The sequence below is a fragment of the Lithobates pipiens genome, unplaced genomic scaffold, assembly GCF_037356315.1.
Source record: "Lithobates pipiens isolate NorthernLeopardFrog02 unplaced genomic scaffold, aLitPip1_a1.2 Scaffold_13, whole genome shotgun sequence".
Lineage (NCBI taxonomy): Eukaryota > Metazoa > Chordata > Amphibia > Anura > Ranidae > Lithobates > Lithobates pipiens.
The window spans coordinates 124,241,740-124,258,516 of record NW_027507718.1 but is presented as its reverse complement, the minus strand read 5'-3'; the positions used below and the strand labels follow the sequence as shown (position 1 = coordinate 124,258,516).

The 16,777-nt window shown below is 42.1% G+C and overlaps 1 protein-coding gene across 2 annotated transcripts in view; it reads right to left on the bottom strand.

Annotated features, from left to right (window-relative positions):
- SIN3B (SIN3 transcription regulator family member B) overlaps positions 1–16,777 on the bottom strand; it is a 126,206-nt gene that overhangs the window by 19,156 nt on the left and 90,273 nt on the right. For both annotated transcript variants that reach the window (XM_077475511.1, XM_077475512.1), the window contains 5 exons: positions 11,351–11,534; positions 8,636–9,233; positions 4,157–4,326; positions 2,320–2,493; positions 713–805 (listed from right to left, as the gene is read on the bottom strand). In XM_077475511.1, the coding sequence (XP_077331637.1) occupies positions 713–805; positions 2,320–2,493; positions 4,157–4,326; positions 8,636–9,233; positions 11,351–11,534 (1,219 nt within the window). The remainder of the gene's footprint in view (positions 1–712; positions 806–2,319; positions 2,494–4,156; positions 4,327–8,635; positions 9,234–11,350; positions 11,535–16,777) is intronic.

The window sequence follows — 16,777 nt, the reverse complement described above, 5'->3', positions numbered from 1 at the left end:
GTAGCCCGGTCATATGTATACCCCGGAGCATTGAAGCTCACCGACCACCTCTGGAGCTGAGGCATGTCGTGGCCTGCCAAGCCTTAGCTGCGGCCTGCACACGCTCGATGGCCAGACTGGGGAGACTACAAGGATAACATTAACCAGCCTGTCACCCAGCCAGCAGTTGATAGAAGATCCCAGGATCTTTCATCTTGCGCAAAAAAAAAAAACCATCAAACCTGTATTAAAAAAATAAAAAATGGACCAAAGGGCCCGCAGAGTTCCTAGGCCATTCTCCATCACTAGGCAAAATAAAACTGAGTTCTGCCAGGGAGGGTTGTAAGCACAGGGTCTGCCCCCCGGGGCGGGACTAAAGTTCTGTGTATTGTGTTACAATTTTTGCCTAGTTCTCCTAGTGGCAGGCTAACAAGCCCATTTAGTTACAGAGAGGAGCTGTGTCGGTCGATGAATATAAGAGAAATTCTGGATTTTTTTTTTTTTTTTTTTATATTGTGTTTGTATGGTATGCAGGCCGAATTAAATAATACACATTAATAATAGTACATTTGAATTAAGGATGATACCAACCTCCACTGACACGTATTATAAATAGAAACCTCCACCACACACACATTTATCTATTTTTTTTGCCCGAATGATATATGATAAAATATGCATTATGCTAACATTATAGCTCCGCTTTAAACAAGCCCCAATGCCTTGCTCCTACCTGAACCTCAGTGGGGTCTTCTGTCTGAACATCTTCTGTGTCAAGCAGCTCAATTGTCATTATTACTTGGCCCTGTCTTTGCAGGAACATTATCTACATAAAACAAAAGAAACCATAATAATTACAATATTTTGGCATTTTCCAAAATTTCTGTTGACAAAATTATTTCTCTAAATTTTCTCATTTACATTTTGCTTTTTTCTCCCCGACAATCCAATGCACTCCATTTACTGAAGAGTTGTTATACAAACTCTTTCACTGGTCACAGTGGCCCTATGTTAGCAAATCTCAGAAAAAAAAGAAAAAAAAAAAATCAAAGTCCCACATCTCTTAAAAAGCTGGTACTTCTTGCTTTGGCACCACAGTGCTTTTTGTTGGCATAGCTGAGTTACAACCACACCCCTCAGCACATGCCCTTACAAGAAATGTAATGCAGAGTAGGGGATTTTTCTGATCAGCACCATTACCGAGTATGGAGTATTCAGTCAAACTCTGCTACCTATTGGAAAACACATTTTTATTTATTTATGGGGCATGATTAAGCTCTGGAGAAGAGTGAAACGCATTTAGGGGGTATGGCCTAGTTAGAGCCTGGGCTGAGACAGTCATACACCACCTCACAAGGTTTTACTGTGATGTGCGACTTTTAGAACTGCTTTCCCTACAGGAGTTTAGTTCTGCTTCAGAGTAAGTCAAAAAGTAAGAGCACCACAAAAACACACATTCACTAATGGTGTCCCCAAAATTTATGTAACAAACCTTTACAGAATCCACACCAAATGGTGCTTCATAATACATGCTAAGATTACTTCATTCCCTACGGAGATAAAAAATATGTAAAATGTAAGAAACTGAATAAAGTAGTCTTGTACTTTAAATGGAACCCTTAAAGATCTGCTACACCCCTTAGGAGAGATACTGTCCCCAGGCCCATGCAGGGCAAAGTGACAGGGTCTCTGCAAAGGGTCCCCCTCATTCGAATTTGGCTACGCTTTATCACTGACCCTTCCTCCACTGCAGCTACCATTAAAATCACCGGTGTTGGTGGCCAGTGAGAGACACTGCAACTTTGCCCTGCCTTAGGGTCCTTTCACACGGGGCGGATCAGTTCTGATCCGCCCCGTGGATGTCCGTTTGCTCAGCGGGGATCACTCCGCCGATCCCCGCTGAGCAGGGAGATGACAGCTCCGTCTCTGCACACTGCGCAGGGACGGACCTGTCACAGCGCCGCTCTCCCCTATGGGAGATCGGATGACGACGGACCGCAGTGCCCGTCGTCACCCGATCCGATGACGGATGGAAAAATAGCTTTTTCCTCCGTCACACTTTTTCGGATCGGAGCGGGTCGGATGATGTCAGCGGTGACATGTCCGCTGACATCCGACGCTCCATAGACCTCTATGGAGCACCCGTTCAGGTCCGCCTGAAAAACTGACAGGCGGGCCTGAACGGGACGTTAGTGTGAAAGAGGCCTTAGGTTTATTTAATTAACAAAGCTACAATTTTTTTTTTTGCTAATCTGGGCTGGCACTTACAAATACAGAGTTTTTAAGTAGGCTATAATACAAAATTATGAATTAAAGAACAAACTGCATGCTTCAGATTACCTTGAAACAATTCTCATCCGCCATGCAATGCTCTGCTTTCCACTGATAACTCGTTTCTTTTGCCGTCCGGACGCACTGGGTAATTAGACTGCCCCCTGCTGCCCCTTTCTTTTTCTCACTCAGGTACAGTTCCACCACCTTCAAGCAGATTTCATCACTTACCAAATGATGGAGCTGAGTAATTGGAGGACACAAAGAGGAATTACATAGAGGTCACATCCACAAAGGAAAATAAGAGGCAGCTGTCATGTATACAAATTAAAATTCATTAGAATGTGAAACACCACCACATAAAACACAAGTAAAATTTTTGCAAGAAAAAAATGACACAAGTTTTCCAACATGTTTGTGTAGCATATACTCAGGGTCATCACAATATTGACAAACCCTTGCTCCTGATAAAGGGAAATGGCAAAGTGGGCAAAGGTTAACAATAAAGGGAACCCTAGTATGAAAAAGCTTTCTGATGACTGCTACAGTTCTGGGGAAAGCTGGAAGAGAAAAAGAGGAGAAAAAAAACAAACAAAACAAAAAAAGGATAGGAGGAGATATACGAAGAGATGCTTCCCACTTCTCACTTTCCAACCCATGAGACCAGTCAGTTGTACCAATGTTTCCTGAAAGGGAATGTATCCAAGGAGCCATTAATTTTTTCAGACAGGGGAATCTGATCTTGTAAAGCAGACATTTTTTCATTCATTATTATCCATAACTTTGAGTGTATATCAGTGGGAATGGGATAGACAGAGACCTCCATGACCTAGCAATTGCTATCCTGGCAGCCCATGGGGACTTTTTAGAATTAATCTGTGTCCGTGAGTATCTAAAATTATAGACTCGTATCTAAAATTTCCTGACCCAAGGGCATTTCCTAGTATTGCATTTTATAGCCTTTAACATTTAGAAAATATTGACAGTGCCTATAAATACTGAAGGGTGGAACATGCTATAGCAACTATTAACAAGCAATCCTTCAGTACTACTGAAATCTTACACTCCATTTAGATTGATAAATGAACCTCTTAATTTCCTAAGCATTTCAACATGTGAATACCTAGATAACCTGCCCCAATAGCTGTTTAAAACACAAATCCTTTCCCCAAAATAGTAGAGCCGCCTGCCATGTATTTTCCTTGAAGCAGCATCATCCAAGATTGCCTGATAGGTAAGAGATGCAAACCTGTTACTGGAAAAGGGGGTTCAGAGAGTACGGAGTATAAAAAGATAGGAATTTCCCACAGGACATGAAAGAGTCAAGGATTAAGGCTGAGACTCTGCACAGAATCATAGCAGGCAACACAACAGCAGAAGGGGTACCCTAAAAGTGTTTTTTATATTTATATATATATATATATATATATATATATATATATATATATATATATATATATATATTTTTTTTTTTTTTTTTTATATTACAGGCACATGATCTCAAAGTATACAGCATTACGAAATCTGGGGAAAAAGGGAAGGCATCTGCACAAACCAAAAAATAAAACTGAAGAGAATCCAAAAAAAGCAATACATTACTCCTGGACACTAAGGAAAACGGTTAGGGTGACTGGTAAAATGGACTTTCACCTACAAACTGGTCACCATGGGTGGTCAGAAAAAAATCTGGGGCAGGTAGACAACCACAAAAGGTATCAGAAGCCACAGAACAGTTGCACTGGTAAACATCCTGCAACACATGTAATGGATGGTATCTTTGGATGGATTTACCCTTTATTTCTGATGTCATACTGGCATTTGATTTAGAACTGCCACCTGTATGCCATTATACAAATAGCTAAGATGCAAGTCTCGATTTCTTATTGCCGCAAAAAGAGGCAGCTACCTGTCGTGTGATGTTCTGAATCAGCTTGTCCATTGTGAAGCCAATATAAGCGTGTATAGTAAACATCTCCCGTAGTGTGTCTTCATAATGGGTAGGGTCCAGATTTCCAACAAGAAGGTTTCTCACCATGTCCAAGAATGCAGGGTAGTATTCTTCCAATTCAACCTCACCTGAAAAAAAATAAAAAAGCAAAAACATGTACACAATCCTAAAATGACAAAAACTTTGCACTAGAAATTATGGACTGCTGAAAAACATGAATGAGCACATAGAGCCTAAGTGTACATGAGACTGAAGCGTAATTGACAAGGGAATCACAAAGCATAAAGGGGAAAAAAAGCAAGCAAACACATGGGGTGCATTTAATACAACTGGGGTGCAAAATCTGGTGCAGCTATGCTTGGTTGCCACTTAGCTTCTAGCATCATCTTGTTCAATTAAGCTTTGACAGAGAAAAAAAAATAAATAAATAAAAAAAAGCAGGTTTCTATGCAGAGCTGCACCAGATTTTGCACTCTGCAATTTTAGTAAATCAAATCAACCCAATCTTAACTTCTCTGAAGACAAAAAATATTAACATTGTCGTTTTTGACCTCTCATAAAAAATACTTGTCAGCTAGCTGGCTTTAAGGCTTTCTGAGGCACAAACCTAGAAGTGTTATGTAGATCAGGGATTTTGACTTCATAACCGGCATACTTATTCTTAGGATGTTGTCAGTAATAAAAGCACCCATATTTCTTCATTACAGTTATCTTAAAAAGTGAAAGCCATGTCATTTGAATCCCGGCTTTACTATCTGGTAAGGCACTTAAACGGAAAAAAAACAAAAAAACAAAAACAAACATACAGTGAAATCTGAAATGGTCTGAACTCCCATCCTACATACTCTTTCAAATTCAGCAGCTCAGTTGCTTAATTGTAATTGAGAAAAAATGCCTTGCAGCCTTAAAACACATGTAATTAAAGTGGTTGTATAGGCTCATAGAATGCATGAAAGTAAAAAAGCCAGCAACTTACCTGAGCTTCATCTTGATCAAGCAATGTGCACAAGGTCATCGGTGCATATACTGTGAAGAAATTGCCCTCCGTGCTGTTTCTTCACTAGCAAGTGGCCTGACTGATGGCTACCGTGCGAATGCACGGGAGTGACATCATATGGCGTGACTCTGGCCAGAGTCTGTAGCCCCAGAAGGAAGAGGGGCGTAGATGGATTCGGCCACCAGCGGGGACGGTGCAGGCTTGGTTTGCAGTTAAGTGCAACATAATGGGCTAGTATGCGATGCATACTAGCCCATTATGCTTTTACTTTGTGGGGGGGGGGGGGGGCATAAAACCCATCAGGGTTTACTTCCTCTAACTTTTTGTTCTGCACGCATACTGCTGAACTATATAATATGAAGGAAACACAAAGAGCACTAATCTATAAAGTGACAATTACAATGTTGTTGTAAAGACCCAGACATTTTTTTCCTTCATTGAACTTAATGCAGTATTAAACCCCAAACCAAAAAGTAATATATCGCAGCTTACCAATCAGATGTGGTGGCTGCATTAGTTTTCTTTATTTAGGCTTTTTCCCTCTCTGTTTTCACCTGGTGATCTGGCCAGTAACACACCTCCTGCATTAGAGTGTCCCCACTCTGGATGAAGGAGCACAGAGGGCACCTTTGGACAGCAGCATTTTCAGTCTGGGGGAGCAGAGTATTAAATGGGCTAGCAGATTTACATACAAAAATGGAATCCAAACTCCAGCTCACACTGAAGTTAGAGCAACCGTTTTTTTTTCCTTTTTAGATAAAGATTTTACATGAATAAATACAAACTGATCATTGTAAGAACCCGGTCTGTGTTAAATGGTTTGTCTCAACCCTGTAACTGCTACATTTGCAGGGGAGCTTGTTCTGTCGAAAAACAAACAGACCCACTGGCTAGATAACCAGATGAAAGGAAAGAAAGTCTAAAAAATGAAAATAAATGCAGCCATCACACTGAAGAACTGGTAAGCTGTAATATAATAAAATGTTTGCTTTTGGGTTTAATACTGCTTTAATATTGGGAGAGAATAGTAAGACATCAATGCTAAACAAACTAGGCACATTTATAAAAAGTAGAGCAGAGTAATAAAAAAAGAAAAAACGCAACTACTGCAACCAGATTCCCACTGACCTTATGCTTGGGACAGTTAAAAAAAAAAAAAAAAAAAAAGACAACCACCACCCGACTAGCTGAAATAGTCAACAGAATTATTGAGGTTCCTAGGATTTGTAGCATTATGTTCAATGGAGTCAAAAAGTATTCAACAAGGTATATGTGTTGCATCTTTAACTATTAGCAGCAGTGATCTGCGATGAAAGGTGATTAAATGTCCCAGTGCTTTCCTGTGTCCGGGAATCTATGTTTGGACCCAGTGTGTTTTCCTTTCAGATTTTGATAAAGGGACTCTAAATTAGACATTGATGTGAAGTGGTCATATTTACGTACTAAGGGCAGCCTTGAGGTTTCTTTCAGAAATGTTCACACAAAATACCTTTTCAGTACTTGGTGAACTTAGAATGCAACAGCACAGGGGCAGCTGTAAGACATCCTCTGAAGTTATTGCCCATTCTTTGGTTTATGCCCAAATTCCACTAAATTGTTAATTTAAAGTCCAAAAGTTGTTCTAAAGCTTACAGGTTTGTTTTCTTTAGAAGCTACAGCCCGAGTAGAAAAGTCTGATATCTGCCAGGATGATGCAGTGAAAAACCCTCGCTCCCTATGTGGAAGCATTGGTCTCTCTGTAGAAGTCTGACAGCCCTCCGCTGGGTCACAGCCCGAGTTCTCCAATTAGCCGGAAGCATGAGCTTTGCCAAATGCAGAGCTAGAAGTCCAAGTTTAACTAAATAGGGGACGTGTTAAAATTCATCAAGAAGACCGATTCCTTACAGACAGAAAAGGTACTACTACTCTGCAACTACTGGCAGGGGACAGGCTTTTCTACTCAGGATGCGGTTGCTTATGAAAGAAAAAAAACTTTAAGGCCCAAATCGCACCATCAAAAGGACAAATCACAGAGCGGCAGAAGCAATTTACCTCTCCAGCTGCTCTGCATTGCCCAGTGGCTAGGGGGCAGTGTGCTATCATCAATTCAGCATATTGAACGTCTTTTTTTTTTTAAAACAAACTTTATGTGAAGTGTACAAAATGTACACTTCATACACTGCAATGCTGGGCAGCGCGATGCGATACGCTGCCTGATATCACAGTGTGATTCGGGCCAGAGCGCTGTGATACTTTACTGCTACTGATATTTTACTGCAGCGATAAGCTGCGTTGCAGTATGAATGGGACACAAACGATTGTTTGCTGTGTGTCCCTGTGGTGACAGACGTTTTACACTGCAGTAAAACTTATGTCACCGCACAGATATTGTGAATTGGCCCTAAGACACTAAACATCCTTTATTTGCAGCACCTGGAATGTACATAGTCTATTTAAATGAAGAAGGGGAATGGGAAGAGGGAATGAAACCCAAAAAGATTCAGAAATCCTGGGCCTGCATTCTTGTTCTGGGACACAGATTATCAACTTAACAGCCAGACAATTACCGTATTTATCGGGGTATAACACACACCGGCGTATAACACGCACCCCAAGTTTAGGAGGGCATTTAAAAGGAAAAAAAGTTTTAGGAGGGAAGTTTAAGGGAAAAAAAAACAAAAAAAAAAACTTACATTTAAATGCCCGTCAATGCAGCCTTATCAGTGTGCATCTGCAGCCTTGTCCATCATTGCAGAATAATGTGTCATTTGCAGCTTGCCCACCATCATTTGCAGCTTGCCCAGCGCCGTTTGCAGCCTTGCCAGTGTCATTTGCAGCTTGCCCAGCGCCGTTTGCAGCCTTGCCCATGTTTAAATTTCCCGTCGCTGAGACAGACCGAGCCGACTGCTCGGCTCTGCTCGTAGTCCTGCCTCCCTGCTGTTTCTGGAGCGAGCGCTACCGAAAAAGACTGAGCCAACTATACTGTGTATTGCAAGCCGAGCCGAGTACACAGTACAGTCGGGCTCGGTCTTTTTCGGCAGCGCTCGCTCCAGAAACAGCAGGGAGGCAGGACTACGAGCGGAGCCGAGCAGTCGGCTCAGTCTTTTTCGGCGCCGCTCAGTATTTTAGACTCACAGACAGTGGGGATCGGCGTATAACACGCACCCACAACTTTCCCCCGATTTTAAGGGGGAAAAAGTGCGTGTTATAACTTTTTGTCAATATCAACTTCTATGTTTTTTTTTTTACTTTAAAATTCTAAATAATTTTACAAAATGTATACATTCTATATCTTCTGCATTGCTAGTTGAAGCTTACCATTTACCAAAGCAAGACAGAGAAGACCTCAAGAGAGGAGGACTTGCAAAACTTGCATGAAGTGCTCATAGCAAGAACAAAGAAATGGTCACCTCACTATGAGGTAAACCTGATACATGGGAAGAAATAATTGTAATACTCACTGGGTTGCTTTAGTCGGAGCTCCATGGCAGGCCCATTAGACTTTTCTTTTCTGCCTTCACACAGCAGTTTTTCACGCTCTTTTTCAGTCCTATACTCGTGTAATTGGATCTGCGCCTGCCTATAGATCCTCAGGAGGCGAGAGCACAGTGTGTGGTGAAGCCGAAGAAAGAAATACCAGTTATTATTAGCAAAAAGCAAGCTGTACAATTCTTCCGTTGTCTTAGGAGGTGGTTCTGGGGGAGAGCGTGTTGGGGTAGTGGGTTCCTGAGGCACTCCAGCATTTGCTGATTTTCTGCGGCGCTCAGGAAGTTCTGATACAGAAGGGTCTGGGACTGTCTCTGTAGGAGTATCCTCAGTGTTGGAGCCAAGTAAGGACTGAAAAGTAGAAGACGAAGAGGAAAAAAAAAGTTCAGGGATAAACTGATGCAAGATTTGTCGGATAGTGTCTTTATCTTCCTTCTGAATAGCAGGTTGTCTTTTTACATAGTAGCTAATCAGAGATGCAGCGTCTTCCAGAATCTGCCAGTCCTCATAGGTATAAATGAGATGTGGCCCACTGGATGAGTTTGGCCTTCCGTCAGGATGTTGTTCCTGGTGCTGTCACAAGAGAAATAAATAAGCATTAAAGGTTTTTTGTATGAAAACTATAACAACGAGATATTTTTGTTGAACGATTATATTCTGGTACCTGAAACAAGGTGCTTTTGGCAGGTCACCAAAATAGGGCATTGATTCCTGCCATTACTGAGCTAATCAGCCCAAAAAGGCAGAATTTTTCATATAATCCTCTAATCTCAAAACAAAACATTTAGATACTGCTGGAATTCTTAGTGAACAGAGATATGCAAATATAAGAGGCGCCCCTTTATGTTACTGCCTAGGACAAACAATGAGCTGCCTTAAAAAAGAAGAATGGGTTTCTTTTCCTCATTCATACTTACCTAGGTGGATGCAGCATTGGCCCCCTGGGCGCCTCTACACTGAAAACAGAGCAATCGAACATCGCAGATTGCTCGGTTTTCAGAGCTCCGTGAGCAGAGATCTGTACACTCTCAGTCAAAGCTCTCTGCTCATCTCCCTCCATGCTCTTTGCAGTGTTGAGCTGTGGAGGGGGGCATCTCAGGCTCTCAGTGGCTCGCTGAGAGGCTGAGCCAGGTGTCAGTCCAGCCACCTGGCAGATCCAGACTTTACTGTCACAATGACACGGTGCCCGGACTGATATCTGTGACGTCAGCAGAGAGCAGGCTTTAGCCCGCCCTCTGCTGAAAACAGGTCACAGGAGTGCAAAACGAATTGTACTCCTGTGAACCATAGGAGAAGCCCAGCCAAACAAGCTTTGGCTGGACTTCTCCTTTAAGCTGGCTATACACCATAGGACTTCATCTCCAAGCCTGGTTGGACGTATGTGCAGTAATGGCTGCTATATTCTGGCAGCGACAACACCTTAACAGTGCTGCATCTGATTGGATTCAGGTGCTGTTTGGTCAAAAATTTTCAGCCTGGCTCCTTTGAAGGAAGTTGTTTGGAAAATAGACTTGAGTTGGGTGGTGTCAAACAAATTCCTGCTGAACCAGCCGAAATTGAATCCATATTATGGTTAGCTTTACTAGAGTTGGACTCTGCGATAACAGCAAGGGACACAGCACATATCTCTGTTCTGCAAAACAGATCCATTTCATACACATTATATGTTCGTAAAATGTATAACACAGCTGCTGAACTGAAATTAAAAAACGGAGATTCTTTTCCCATAAAACTACCCCTTGCTGCCAATCACCCCAGCCCTATAAGTAATTCTGGACAGGCGGTGGAGGCTGGCTTCCCAATCATGTAATCACTGTCACTGGGTGTCATAGCGATCTCAAGATGCAGTACCCATCCTGTGCCCAATAATAATAAAAAAAAAAAAAAAAAAAAAAAAAAAAAAAAGACTGGGAGTGGTAGAAGTGTGCCCTCAGCACAGAACAGCAGGATGTATATATGTGTCAGCTAGGCAATAAGGCACTGTTCACATATTAACTATTTTCTGCTTGAAGCTCTAAAAAGCCAAATCCAATTTATTTCAATGGCTCCTGTTCACAAGAGTTGCAGCTCAAAAAGTACATGAACTTCTTTTTGGCAGATTACAAGCGTGTTCTGCTCAAATAGCAGCTCTCCACCCCCAAGTTCCTCTTCAGCTCCTAGTGCTTTTTATTGGCTAAAACAAAAACACCTGAAGCTGTAAACCCCTTGTAATACACACAAAAAGCTGCAAAAAAATAAATAAAAAAAACACGCCCGAAAGGTGTGAATGAAGCCTAAAACTCACCCGCCCAACTGCTGCATAAGCAAAGGAACATTTGCCATTTGTTTGATTGCCTTGATTTTTGGAGAGATTTCTCTCAGATTCACCTACTCTAAAAAGGGATACAGAAACTGCAGGCGCAATACAACACTGAGAAAGCCCTAGATGGGCATCATAAAGGCGTATTCATGATACCAGTTTGTGAAAAGACTTGATGAAACAAACAGCAAAATTCTTCCGAACAAAGGAATGAATATGCAGAAAAGTTTCCAAAAAAAATGTGTCTTTAGTTTACCTGTAGGGGATTTTTTTTACAACAAAACTGGAGTTATACGGTATGTTAAGATTATAATGTGCGCTTTTCTGATTCTCTTAGAACCTCTTAAAAAACTATATAAACATGACTTATTACTCAGACTATATCACCTACCTCATCATAGACACTCTCAATTTCATTTAGCAGACTCTTTGATCGAAGAGCCTTGGTGTCATTCTGCTTAAAGTTAACAGCCTGGTGATCAAGAGATTTTAAGTATGCTCTCTCATACTGTTCTCGCCATGTCTTATTAAATCCTTGCTGAGCTTCTCTCCACTCCTCTTCTTTTGCTTTTAATCTGCAGCAGAGAATGGAAAAAATACATTTAGTGTTAAATTAAGTCAATTGACGAAAATCAATTCCAATTTCGATTAGTCAACTAAAATCTAATGGCTTTAGGTAAATTGTAATGCGTTATTTAACCACTTTCAGACCGGACCATTTTGCTGGTCAATGACCAGAGGTCTTTTTACAATTTGGCACTGCGCTGCTTTAACTGGTAATTGCGCGGTCATGCAATGTTGTACCCAAACAAAATTTGCGTCCTTTTTTCCCCACAAATAGAGCTTTCTTTTAAAGGTATTTGACTGACTCTGCGATTTTTATTTTTTGCGATATAAACGTAAAAAGACCGCAAATTTTGAAAAAAAATGATATTTTCTACTTTTTGTTATTAGAAAAATCCAATAAACTCAATTTTAGTCATACATTTAGGCCAAAATGTATTCAGCCACATGTCTTTGGTAAAAAAAAAGTCAATAACTGTATATTTATTGGTTTGCGCAAAAGTTGTCACATCTACAAACTAAGGTACGTTTTCTGGAATTTACGCAGCTTTTAGTTTACGACTGCCTATCTCATTTCTTGAGGTGCTAAAATGGCAGGGCAGTACAAAACCCCCCCAAATGACCCCATTTTGGAAAGTAGATACCCTAAGGACATTTTTTTTTTTTTTTACACAAAGTTGTCACCAAATGATATATTGCTCACACATGCCATGGTTATATGTGGAATTGTACCCCAAAATACATTCTGCTGCTTCTCCTGAGTACGGGGATACCACATGTGGTCGACTTTTTGGAAGCCTAGCCGCGTACGGGGCCCCGAAAGCCAAGCACCGCCTTCAGGATTTCTAAGGGCATACATTTGTAATTTCACTCCTCACTACCTATCACAGTTTTGAAGGCAATAAAATGCCAATATGGCACAAAACCCCCACAAATGACCCCATTTTAGAAAGTAGATACCCCAAGCTATTTGCTGAGAGGCATGTTGAGTCCATGGAATATTTTATATTTGGCACAAGTTGCGGGAAAATTACAAACTTTTATTTATTTATTTATTTTTTTCACAAAGTTGTCACTAAATGATATATTGCTCACGCATGCCATGGGCATATGTAAAATGACACCCCAAAATAAATTCTGCTGCTTCTCCTGAGTACGGGGATACCACATATGTGGGACTTTTTGGGAGCCTAGCCGCGTACCGGGCCCCGAAAACCAAGCACCGCCTTCAGGATTTCTAAGGGCGTAAATTTTTGACTTCACTCCTCACTACCTATTACAGTTTTGAAGGCCATAAAATGCCAAGATGGCACAAACCCCCCCCCCCCCCCCCCCAAATGACCCCATTTTGGAAAGTAGACACCCCTAAATTTAGGGGTACACTAGTGAGACTAGGTAATAAATGGCGGGTGCCCTGAAACTATAAAAAAATAACTAACCAACCAGCGTCACCTGTAACAGTTATATGGTGATCACTGGTGAAAGGGTTAACTAGGGGGCAATCAGGGGGGCTTTATGCGGTAGTATATGGGGGTCCCTGGCGCTATAAAAAGCTGCGGTGAACCTAAATACCTACATGCCTAACTAGCGTCACCTGTGACACTAATGCAGCGATCAGAAAAATGATCGCTTATTAGGCTGGGTTCACACTGGAGCGATGCGGGAACGCCACGAATCCGCGGCGGGTTCCCGCATCGCATGCCTCCCGGCGGCAGTTCACACTGCCCTATGCGAACAGCTGGGAGTTTCAGTGAAACGTTAATGACACCCCCAGATCAGTTTGCATATCGCAGTGCGATCTGCAAACTCGGATCGCATGGTGTTAACACCCATGCGATCAGATTCTGCTGCGGACCAAAAAAAGGGTCACCTGCGAATTTGCGGCGGGTGCGGCGCGAATTCAGCCATACTATCTGTATGGCTGAACTCGAATCGCACAGAGATCGGATGTGATTTGCACTACAGTGCGGTGCGAATCACATCCGTTCTCATAAACCGCTGCAATGTGAACCCAGCCTTAGTGACACTGGCGATGGGGGGTTATCACGGGGTTAAACCTTTATTGGGGGGGTTAGGGGGGTACCTTAGAACTAAAGGGGGCTAACCCTAACTGCCCTAACAGTTATTACAGTCACAAATGACACCAATGCAAAAAAAAATAAAAAAAATGCAATTGGTGTCACTGTGACTGGGGGGGCAGGGGTAATTGGGGGGGGGGGGTGATCGGGGGGTGAAGGGGGGGTGTGAGTGTGCTTGGCAAGTTCTACTGTGTAGTGTCGTGTTGGTGCAACTCACCGATCCTCTCTCCTCGGTGCCAGAACGAAAAATACCGACACGGAGGAGAGATTACATCACTTCCTCTGCCTGTGTTTACATTACAGGAGAGGAAGTGATGCAATACTTCACTTCCATTCGTCAGGAGCGATCGCGAGGGGGTGGCCATGAATGAATGGCCGCCCCCTCATCCCGGATCGCTCCTGAACGGATACCGACCGCCGCTGGCACCGGGGGGGCCCGATCGGGCCCCCCACCCGCGGGAAGGCAGGGACGTACAGGTACGCCCATATGCCTGCCCGTGCCATTCTGTCGACGTATATCGTCGTGCGGCGGTCGGCAAGTGGTTAAGCATCTCTCTAGAATTTTAAAACTCATTATATACTCCTGGAGTAAAAATCTAACAACATTATTTCTGGTATTAAGGTTTGCACATGCACTACCGAGACAGATTTATCTGTTGTGATATACAACGTCTTGATAAATAAAACCAAGTTTCACAAACAAAAATACTGCTTCTTGACAAACAGAAGTGCAATGTTAACCACTTGTTTGACGTTGAATACCGGGGTTATGGCAGCTCCCCGGTATCTTTTTAAGCGGTGGGTGGTCCACTTTCAAGTGATCTTGCGGTGAAATTGCCACAAAAAACACTTTTATTGGCGGCGAGAGAGGTGCCCCCCCACCTTTGCGCCCTGTTGGTCTCAACCATTTACCGGAGCCGTCAGTAGCGGCGAAGAGGAAAGAGTCCTTTCCCCTCTGCGGTATGGAGTCGAGTGAGGGAAAGATGGCCCCCCACTCGGCTCCATACCACTGGATGATGGCAACGACGTCAAATGGCACTTCCGCACAATGGTCTTAACCCCTTTCACCGCCAGGGCCGTACCTCGTACAGACTTAATGGTGCGGGGTATCACACACACAATCCTGTGGCTGCAGAAACCGGGATTGTGTGTGAAATTGACAGGCAGACCGATTGTCCCCTATGTGATGAAAAAAAAAAAGTTTTATTTTTTTGCAAAAAATAAAGTTACACTCAAGCACATGAAATCCCCCCCCACATATACACACGTACGAAAGTAAACACATGCGTCGGGGCGCTCCACACGTGAAAATGTCAATTGCGATACACGTTACATATTGCCGTATATGCCGGAGCGAGAGCAATAATTATAGCACCAGACCTCCTTCGTAACACTAAACCGATTCCTATGATACCTTTGAAGCTTTGACTATAGAAGATATAGGGTACTGAAGTTTGAGGACGTTTCTCGGGCGCAAAAAAAAAAATAAAAAAATGTAAGGTTTAGCATGTTGGGTATTTACTCGGCACAACCTCATCTTTTATATTTTACCAAAAATTTTGGTAATTTATTGTGTTTGTTCGATCTAAAATTCAGGTTAGTGTTTTTTTTTACTGAAATATTGCGTTTTTCTAGACCTTTGCGGTAATATCATGCAACATAGAAAAAATTGGAACTATCGCTATTTTATTCTCTAGGGTGTCTGCTTTCAGAAAATATATATCTGGGGTTTTGTGCAACCTTCAGGGCTAAAATAATTTTTTTTAAACGTGTGCAAAAAAAATCCACAAAACCGGCTCTGGCAGCGAAAGGGTTAAAAAGGAGACTTTTTCTCATTGAGGAAAAAAACTTTTTTATTGCTTTGAAGTGTAAATGTGAGATCGGAGGTCTTTTTTGACCCAGAACTAACTTAGCCACTTAAGCCCCGCACCAATTGTCAGGCTAAGGACCAGAGGTCTTTTTACAATTTCGCACTGCGCTGCTTTAACTGGTAATTGCGCAGTCATGCAATGTTGTACCCAAACAAAATTTGCGTCCTTTTCTTCCCACAAATAGAGCTTTCTTTTGATGGTATTTGAATGCCTCTGCGTTTTTTATTTTTTGCGATATAAAAAACAGAAAAAGATATTTTCTACTTTTGTTATAAGAAAAATCTAATAAACTAAATTTTAGTCATACATTTAGGCCAAATGTATTCAGCCACATATCTTTAGTAAAAAAAAAAAAAAAAAATGTCAATAAGGGTATATTTATTGGTTTGCGCAAAAGTTATATAGTGTCTACAAACTAGAGTATATTTTCTGGAATTTACACAGCTTTTAGTTTATGACTGCCTATCTCATTTCTTGAGGTGCTAAAATGGCAGGGCAGTATAACCCCCCCCCCCCCAAATGATCCCATTTTGGAAAGTAGACACCCCAAGGAAATTGCTAAGAGGCATGTTGAGCCCATTGAATATTTTTTTTTCTGTCCCAAGTGATTGAATAATGACAAAAAAAGTTGTCACTAAATGATATATTGCTCACACATGCCATGGTTATATGTGGAATTGCATCCCAAAACACATTTTGCTGCTTCTCCTGAGTATGGGGATACCACATGTGTAGGACTTTTTGGGAGCCTAGCCACATACGGCACCCCGAAAACCAATCACTGCCTTCAGGATTTCTAAGGGTGCAAATCTTTGATTCTACTCCTCACTACTCATTACAGTTTCGAAGGCCATAAAATGCCGAGATAGCACAAAACCCCCCCAAATGACCCCATTTTGGAAAGAAGACACCCCAAGCTATTTGCTGTGAGGCATGTTGAGTCCATGGAATATTTTATATTTTGCCATAAGTTGCGGGAATATTACAAACTTTTTTTTTTTTTTTGCACAAAGTTGTCACTAAATGATATATTGCTCAAACATGCCATGGGCATATGTGAAATTACACCCCAAAATACAGTCTGCTGCTTCTCCCGAGTACGGGGATAAACACATGTGTGGGACTTTTTGGGAGTCTAGACACGTACAAGCAGGCAGGCTCTCCCCCCCCCAGCCTAAGACGAGAATCTACAAGCCCCTGGGGAAAGCCCCGGGGATTAGGTCGCAAGTTCCACACTATCTTGCCAGCGCTCCCTATGTAATCTGGGCAGTTCTCCGGCTCTATGTAACTATCTTTTCCCTCATA